This window comes from Otolemur garnettii, unplaced genomic scaffold (genome assembly GCF_000181295.1).
Source record: "Otolemur garnettii isolate 467f Iridium unplaced genomic scaffold, OtoGar3 scaffold00001, whole genome shotgun sequence".
Lineage (NCBI taxonomy): Eukaryota > Metazoa > Chordata > Mammalia > Primates > Galagidae > Otolemur > Otolemur garnettii.
In genome coordinates, this window is record NW_003852396.1 from 41444404 (window position 1) to 41453622 (window position 9219).

Consider the following 9219-nt stretch of genomic DNA (forward strand, 5'->3'; position numbering starts at 1 on the left):
AAAAAAGTTTCTTTTATTTCAGAAAAGAATGAAAGAGAAAAATGTGTGTATATATACACACCTATGTATGGTGGGGGGGGGCGTGCAAGTGTGCAAGAAGGGAGTGGCCATGGCAAGAAGGAGAAAGTGCTGGCCCAAGGAGAAGCTGGGTCAAAGTTCTTAAAGGGTAAAAAATCTTTCGTGTGTTCTCTCCTTCAGCAGACTGATAACAGAAGCGTCTGTGAGAAGTGGGGGAGTTGGCCTCCCCCTTTCTCTTTCGCTGGAGGACAGTTTGTCCTCGGGATGGGGTTTTGACAGGCACTGAGGTAGAGAGCTGGAGCAGGGCGCTTGCCCCCCTGCTGTCCACTGAGGGCTCTTCAATGCTGAGAAAAGGAGGCTGTTAGAGCTAAGTTATGCCACAGGTGTTTTAACCAAACCAGACAAAGGGGGTAGCTGTGAATGTTCCCTTCAGAGGAGCAGTTAGGTGCTGTGAGTTCATTTCCTTACTTTCTGTTTGATAGTTTATTTTCCTTGATTAGATAGGTTATTAGCTGTCAGTAGCTACACATTAGGTTTAGCTACACGGACTAGGTTTCAGTAGCTACGCAGGGGACCCTGCCTTGATTGCAGGACCATCAGCCAGGTTCTCTGGCTTAGCTCAGATCCTTGGTTGAGGATGCCAGGACTGGGTGCTCTGCAGGCAGCTGTAGCTAGAGGGGAGGGGCCAGAAGGAGGCAGGACCATGATCAAGGCTGTATGTGTGAGAGAGAGAGAAAGAGAGAGAGAGAGAGATGCAAGAACCAAGAGGGAACTTGATGTGGGAAAGCACAATAAAATATGACTTTCAGTTATTTCCAATATGTATCCTTGAAATACTGTTTTGCATGACTTTCCTGTTGTCCCAAATGCATCTGGCTGTCACTTTTATTTAGGCAGGGTAAGTTTGGGGGAGGCATCTCACACCTCCTTGGGGACCATGGTTGTGCCCTCCCCACTCACGATTCCACGAATGTTTGGGGGTCTTCCTTTTTACAAGCTAATGAGCTGCTAGAAACACGGACATCCTAAGCAGCCTTGGCCTGTCCTTATGAACCTCAAACTTCCCGGTCCTGGCGGGGTGGGGGGTGGAGAAGAAGCCCCTTACAGCCACGGGTCAGTGGAGGGTGGTTGGATGTGCCCAGTCTGATGGCTCCTGAACACGCTGCAGTTCACTCAGTTACTTCTACAAACTGGCTCACTCTCACTGGCATGAGACACCGGCCTAGTAACTGCACAAGCAGCAATGCCGGGGACGAGCGAGCTCCTCGCCGAGCAGCCGGCTGGAAGACATTGGGAGACAGAACGAGTAGCAGGGTTGGCTCCGTTCAGATGCACAAGTGTGCCAGGCAGTGTGCTGGGTGCACAGCTGGGGGGAAAATGAAGCTTTCAGGACAGTCAGCCCGGAAGGTTACACACACCGACAAAGCCGCGAGTCCTGCCCGGGGCCGATCTGCAGCATCCTCCCCGCTCGGGGCAGCCTGGGGGCGCAGGCCGAGCCGGGGTGCGGCCCGGAGCGCGCTGCGCCTTCCAGAGCGGAGGGCGGCGCGAGGGAGGGAGCGAGGGAAGGGAAGGCGAGCGTGAGCTGCCTCAAATGCTTGGAATAATTCCGCTTCCGTTTGGAAAGCCGCAGCCTCAGTCCCGCCGCCGCCCGCCGCGTCCGCCCAGCGCCCGCTCCGCCTTGCCACCGGCCCGCGGCTGCCCGCGCCGCTGCCATGGCCACCTCCCCGCAGAAGTCGCCTTCAGTCCCCAAGTCCCCCACTCCCAAGTCACCCCCTTCCCGCAAGAAAGATGATTCCTTCTTGGGGAAACTCGGAGGAACTCTGGCCCGGAGGAAGAAAGCCAAGGAGGGTGAGTGTAGCCGGGCCGGGCGAGCCGTGGGGGCCCGGGGCCCGGGGCCCGGGGCCCGAGGGCCGGGAGGGGCCTGGGCGGGGGCCGGGCGGGAGCGCGCCGCGGGTGCCCGGGCGGTGGGGTGAGCGGCGACGCGTGCGCGCGCTTCCCGGGCTGGCCGGGCCGGAGCGACGCGCGCCCCGCTTTGCGGCCCTGCGCCCGCGGGCCATCGAGGCGGTCAGCCAGGCGCTGCCTTCCTGGGCCTGGGACCAGGCCTCCGCCCCGTGGCATCCGGAGGCGGCCGGACCGGAGCCCAGGCCCAGACCCAGCCCGCGGGCGGCGTCCTCCAGTAGGCCCGAGCCCCCGCCCTCTCCGTACCCAGAGGCTGGCATTTCCCGAGTTTCTGCTGAAACTTTTCTGAGCGCCATCACTCTCACTTTTTGCCTTCACTGGTATTTGAAATAAATCAGGTCATTTTCTAGACCTGCTGAAGGCCTCCTGCTGCTGCATTGGCCTCTGGATCTTTTGTCCAACCCCAAGGCCCAGCAGGGCTCTGTTCGCGGAGTAGATCAACACCAAATGTTTGTTGAATGAATGAGTGAAAAACTGGCAATCCTGCCGGTCCCATAGCGTAACAAATGATCGACTCCCACCCGTGGAGAAAACCGAGAGTAGACACACAAGCTGAGCACCATAGGCCTTGACTCTGGTCTAGACCTGGGTGTTGAGGGCTTTTGCAAAAACCATTTTCTTTTTCCCATGAGGGTAAATTGAGGCGACCTTATCTTTTTTTCCAGAATGATGTGCATATAAAATATTTGGTCTCATGAGCAGATTTTTCATGCTGGTTTTGGGTTTGCAAAACAAGGTGGCAGTTCTCAAGAAGCACTGTTAGTGATCTGTGTGGAGATCAAAGTTGCTGGTTAAAAACATTTGCTTTAATAGACTGTTCAGCTATTGGAAATAATCGTTTGAAAGCTGTGATGCTGAGATGTAAAAGAAGTTTTGTGTTTTTGAGTTATCTTAAAGGGTGTAAACTTAAGTGTTGATAATTATCCACTTTGACACACAGAAGTAGATGTCTCTAGACTGAAAGGAATAACAGCAAAACATAGTCCCAAATGGGTTATTTTGTTAATCTGTTGAGTCATGTACAGTTGATAGCAAATCACAAACTTGTGGCTTCTTGCAAAGCCCTTTTCTAGACTATCCTTTTAACTTTTTTCTACAGTATTGCTGACCTAGGCTCATCCCGTTTGAACTGGGTAATGAGAATTACTGAAGCTGTAACCTCCCAGGAGTATTCACCCCACCTCTACTAACTCTGTAGAAAAGTTTACTTTATATCTAGCCAAAGTTGGTCTCTCTGAACCTACTACTATTTGTGGAGCCAGAGAATGAGTATGATGGTGGCCCCTCACCTCTTCCAAGTAGACAAGCTGCTGTCTGGCGTCTTCCTTCTACCAGGCCGAATGTCCTGTTCCTATAGCTGGTTCTCACATGCATGACTTTAAGGCTTTCTGGCGTCCTGGCTTTTCAGTTTCACTAGGGTCCCTGCAGGAAACACAAAGCTATTTTCGTTGATTTTGACAATAATTTAGCAAAGAGACTATTTCCACAGCTGTGGGCAGGGTTAAGGGAACCAAGAAAGGATAGCAGCAGGGGAAGGGAGAAGGGAAGCAAACTGGAACCTGGAGCCTTGGAAGAGGGGCTGCCCGACAGGAACTGAAGTCGTACAGGGATGCTGCCACTGTCAAGGACATGCAGATGAGCAGGCAGAGGGTGGCACAGGAAACGTGTGCTCTGCGTGTGCTCTCCTTGCTCTTGCATCTCCTGTGGGTGCTTCCGTTTGGCTGAACCCAGTGGGAAGCCACCAGGGTAAGAGGATCTCAGTGATGCATCGCACATGTATAGGGGCCAGTTCCCATAGGGCACAGGGCAATGCAGAGACTAGATCACAGCGGAGTGGGGGAAATGGAGAATACCTAGCAGACTCCTCCAAGTGAGTTGCTCAGAAGTCAACATAGCGCAGTGATAGCACAAGCTTTCTGGCCCAGATTAGAACAGGACTGTCATCTCCCTCAGTCTAGCATAGGCATCATGCCCTTTTAATGCAGCTAAGATTGCTTTTCTCTATTCTGCCTGGTGCATCATACATTGTGCATCCCTCATTGAGCTTGTTATCAGCTTAAAGACATTTTTATATTTGTTGCTCTTAAGCTATATCCTTCCTTACCTTGGATTTACTCAGTTTGGTTTTTGAAACCAAGAGTGAAAGATCTTATTTTTATCCCTGGTATACTTAACTATAAAGTCCCAATTCTGTCATTCAGTCTAATCCAGAGGCTACAAATGGGTCATTAGAGCACACAGCTTCTTCCAGAGGGGCTGGCCACCACCCAGCTCCAAGTGCTTGCTGCTGGAGGTTGGTGGTTCTCTGAGCCCAAAGAAGGTGGTGGCGTTGGTCTGAAATGACTATTCTTAGAGAGCCTATGCTGGATGTGTGATCAGTGCTGTCCCTGTCCAGGGCCCAGTAATCATCCCAGCAACAAGAAAGTCCCTCTGCATCCTGCACGAGCTCATATGAGCTCATAGCTTTGTGCTTTGGGGGCTGCCTTCTGTTTTCCCCCTGGTGTTTTAAAATCTCTCATTCTTCATTCTTTAAGATCTCTGACATTGGTCTGTCCACAAATTATCTCTGTGTTTCCACCTAGAATGCTCCTGGGCCCAAGGATTCCCATTCATTCAATACCTGCTGTGTCCTACTATAGGATACAACAATTGGAAAGACATAATACATGTTAGTTAGAATACAGTTGACCCTTGAACAATGTGAGGGTTAGGGGCACTGATCCCTGCAGACTCAGAAAATCCATGTATAATTGTTGGTACCCTAAACTACTTATAACCTACTGTTGACTGGAAGCCTTACCATTAACATAAGAGAGTTGATGAATACAAATTGTGTATGTTATATATGTGTTCTATACTGTATCTTCCAATGAAGTAAGCTAGAGAAAAAATATTAAGAAAATCATAAGGACGAGAACATACATGTACAGTATTATCTTATATTCATGTTATTTTTTTACAAGATGAATTGTCAGTTTGAAAGGGCAGGCAGCTGAGCTGTAGACCCCAGTCTATGGTACATGTCAAGCAACTCAACTTTTTTTGGTCATGTCATGACTTTTATCTGCTGCTTTGGGAGCACTTCCAGCATCACAAGTGGCACTTCTATGGGTCCCATGGTGTTATTCAAGATTTATGGTATTGCACTAAATACAATGAAAAATACATGAGAATAGAAAGAGATTACTTTAACTCTGATATGCAATTTATTGGAGAGATGAACTGTTCACGTGGAGATGATTAACATTTTAAGTGGATGGCATTTTAAGTGATACTCAACACTTCTATCTCACATCAACAGCAATAGGACATGGCTAGAAAATTATTGGAGTAGAGGCTTGGCGCCTGTGGCTCAAGTGGCTAAGGCACCAGCCACATACACCTAAGGTGGCAGGTTCGCATCCAGCCCGGGCCCACCAAACAACGATGGCTGCAACCAAAAAATAGCCAGGTGTTGTGGCGGGCGCCTGTGGTCCCAGCTACTTGGGAGGCTGAGGCAGGAGACTCGCTTGAGCCCAAGAGTTGGAGGTTGCTGTGAGCTGTGATGCCATGGCACTCTCTACCCAGGGAGATAGCTTGAGGCTCTGTCTCAAAAAAAAAAAAAAAAAAAAAAAAGAGGGATCATTCATATATTCTCTGAGATATTGAAGACCAGAAGGTAAAAAATTGTCAAGGCATTAAAAAAAAAAGAAAATTATTAGAGAAGACAGTATGAGCTCCAGTTAATTTTATGCTGTTGTGATTCAATCTTTATATCTGTTTACAAATATAGTCTGTAAGTAAGTATGTAAGTTTTAACTTTTGGTAATGGATTTGTGTATATTTCATGGTAGTAAATGATGAAATAGACTAGTACCTTCTAGTGTCCAGGGCCCACTAATGTCCAGGGACATTATATTTTATGTGTTCATGACATACCTAACTTATTAATTTTTTCAGTATTTCTGGGTGACATGATTTGTATATAAAGTTTTTCAAATTTTTCACAAGTATACAAAAATTTCTCCACTTTATTTATTTATTTATTTATTTATTTATTTAGAGACAGAGCCTCAAGCTGTCCCCTTGGGTAGAGTGCCGTGGCATTACAGCTCACAGCAACCTCCAACTCTTGGGCTCAAGCGAGTCTCCTGCCTCAGCCTCGGGTCCAGGCTGGGGATTCGAACCCGCCACCTTAGGTGTACGTGGCTGGCGCCTTAGCCAGTTGAGCTATAGGCGCCGAGCCCACTATATTTATTGAAAAAAAAAACCTGACATATACACACTTCACACCTGTGTGGTAAAAAGGTCAACTGCTAATGATTTCATATAAAAAGTCTTTCTCAGGATACCTAGTACATATATCATAAAATGACTTTAAGTCATATAAGAATACATTCAATTAGTCATCTCTCCTGTGTTTTCATAAGAAAAAATAATATTAGAGACCAAGAATGAATAGGGATTAAAAGCATGGTCTTTAGGATTAGACACATTTGAATTTAATTTCTGGCGTAGCCTTTATTTATTACTATGACTTAATTTCCTTAATTCTTCTATAGTCTCTTATGTTTTCATCTATAAAATGGGAATGAAAATTCCTTCTCTACATAGAAGTTGTGAGGTTTAAATGATATAGAAAATGTAATATGCATTGCATGGTGTAAATGATTGTCACCATTAAGATTGGCAGTGCAATTTTAATTAGTCTTTGAAATTTGGAATCGTCTTTTTATTATGGACTGCAGAAGCTTCTGCAGGTTTCGTAAATAGCCTCATAACCATGAATGAATGATGCCCATGTGGCACTATTTTGTCCCCTTAAGGGATCATTCTTTACAAGTCAGATGCTCCTTTTCCCAAGATGTCATAGTTCAGCATTTTCATTCTCATGAGTTATAGATATATATGGCTTTTGTTTTTCTCTATGGATCTTCCTTTTTCATTTTTAGTCCTCATTTATGTTTGACGTGTGCCTCCGGTTCCCTCTTAGACTAGCCTTTCAGAGTGTCCTTACAAGGGGGACATTTGTCATCTTTCTTCCTCCAGATTCATCTTCAAGACTTGCTCTTTCTTGAATGTTGAAGTATATCTGCCAGGTGAAGGTGGCCCAAATTAAGTCAGAAGCCCTAGCATTTCCATCGTTTTCCCATTTATTTAAGTTCTTATCTCCTAGAGTTTTACATTTTATCCAGTGCCTGAAGTATCCAATGAGGGCTTTAATTTCACACTTCTTATAATCATACCAGTCCTTACCTTTTGATTCTCCTTGGCTGTCCACAGTTGCTGGGGAAAATCCCCAAACCTTGCAATAAGTTTATGGTTTCTGGGATAAGCAGAGCACCAATGGAGTAGTTCTTTCCTTCTCTTCTAAAACATTCTTGTTTTCTAAAGTGTCTCTTCCAAACCCTTATCACCTTTCTCAAACCAACAAAAGAGAGAACAAACCAGAGTGGGAATGGTGGGGAATGAGGAAATAAAACACACAAGAGACAAAGATGGGAGTGAGAGGACTGGAGCAGCTAAGACTGAAGCCAGCACTGATCTGCGAAAACAGCTTTATTACACAGTATCCAAACAAGGTCACTTATTTAAACAAAGTTGCTTACTAGAGGGAAACTGACATAAATCTAGTACATGGAGTAAAGACTAACTTTAGGGAGGAAAAGCTACCCCATTTCTGGCAAAAGATGAAGGCTAAAGTATGCACCAGCTACTGTCTGGTAGAGGAGAAAGCATATTTAAGGAGGAGAAGCAATTGGGAGTCATTCTTTGATCATCTCCCCAGGCTGTGGGGGCCTTGGTTCCTCACAGCCCATACTCCATAACTATGCCCTTCCCCAGATGTTGAGATCAAAAATTGAGACCAGGTGTGAGTTCTTTCAAGTTCCCCTTCCTCCATCCAATCCCACCGTAACCTACAACTCTCCTTTCCTGCTCCCTTCCTGTCCTAGTCTCCTCCAAGGAGGTCCCTTCTGCCCTTGCTCATGAGACCATATCTTTCACCTTCCTCTCTGACTCTGCATATCCTGATGTCCAGATAGCCTATTTCTCATCTCAGTCTTTTTCCTGATGCTCTATCCTCAACATTCTCTGAATATGCTTGATTCTTTCTCAAAGAAAATCTCCTGAGGCTAGTTTCCTCTTAAGCTGCTCACCAGAGATTTTGAAAGAGTATTTGTACTTGCTCTTCTTCCTTTATCTCCTATTCACCTTCTAATCTATTCTCATTCTTTAACCAATTATTCATTGAGTGCCTACCATGTACCAGGCACTGTGCTTGATACTGGAAAGGAAAAACAAACAAAGAAACAAACAGAAATCCCTGCCCATATGGAGCTTACTTACATTCTAATAGAGGAGACAGCAAGATAAGTAGGTAAAAGTGTATATTTTGTTAGAGTAATGGTGCAAAATAAAGTAGGAAAATTGGAATGGGCTGAGGGATGGTGGTGATTTTAAGCAGGATGGCTAAAGAAGGCTCACTGAGAAGGGTGTATTTGAGCAAGATCTAAGGGAGGTGGGGAGAGAAAGGCATGCAAAGAACATTTCTAGCAGAGGAAATGGCAAATTCAAAGGCCGTGAGGCAGGAGTGGACCTGGTGCATTACTGAGGACCAGGGGAGAGGCAGCTATGACTGTGGTAGAGAGAGCTCAACTGGCAATTGTGGAAGGCCGGGAGGTGCTAGCATAATTAAAGGGAGAATAGGGACAGGTTGTGTTAGGCCCTGGAGGCTCTGTAAGACTTGGGCCTATGATTAGAGAGAGCTGGGAAGGTTTGGGAGGGTTGTGCACGGAATAGCATGATCTCACTTCTGTTTTAACTGGAATGCTCTGATGGTATTAGGTGACTGAAAGGGACAGGGTGGAAGCATGGAGATGAGTCAAGGGTCTGTCAGAATGACTCAGGCTGAGAGATGGGGCAGAGTGATAGCCATTGACACAGTGAGCACCAAATTATGGATACATTTTCAAGATAAAGCAGATGGGAGTTACTGAAAGATTGGATGGCAGATGAGAGTAGCATTAAGGTAACTCCAGGGGGTTGGGTCTGAACAACTGGAAAGATGGAATTGGTTTTAACTGATTTGGAGAATCATGTAGGAGAAGCTGGGGAGAAAGAGTGGGAACTGCGTACGGCCTACAGATATATGAAAAAATGCTGACCATCCTTAATCATCAGAGAAATGCAAATCAAAACTACTCTGAGATATCATCTAACTCCAGTGAGATTAGCCCATATCACAAAATCCCAAAACCAGAG

At 46.2% G+C, this 9219-nt stretch overlaps 1 protein-coding gene across 1 annotated transcript in view; it reads left to right on the forward strand.

The window, feature by feature from the left end:
* Window positions 1-1562: 1562 nt before the first annotated feature.
* PARVA (parvin alpha) overlaps window positions 1563-9219 on the forward strand; it is a 160706-nt gene continuing 153049 nt past the window's right edge. Inside the window, exon 1 of the mRNA XM_003781109.3 lies at window positions 1563-1866. Within this exon, the coding sequence (XP_003781157.1) occupies window positions 1731-1866 (136 nt within the window). The 5' untranslated portion in view covers window positions 1563-1730. The remainder of the gene's footprint in view (window positions 1867-9219) is intronic.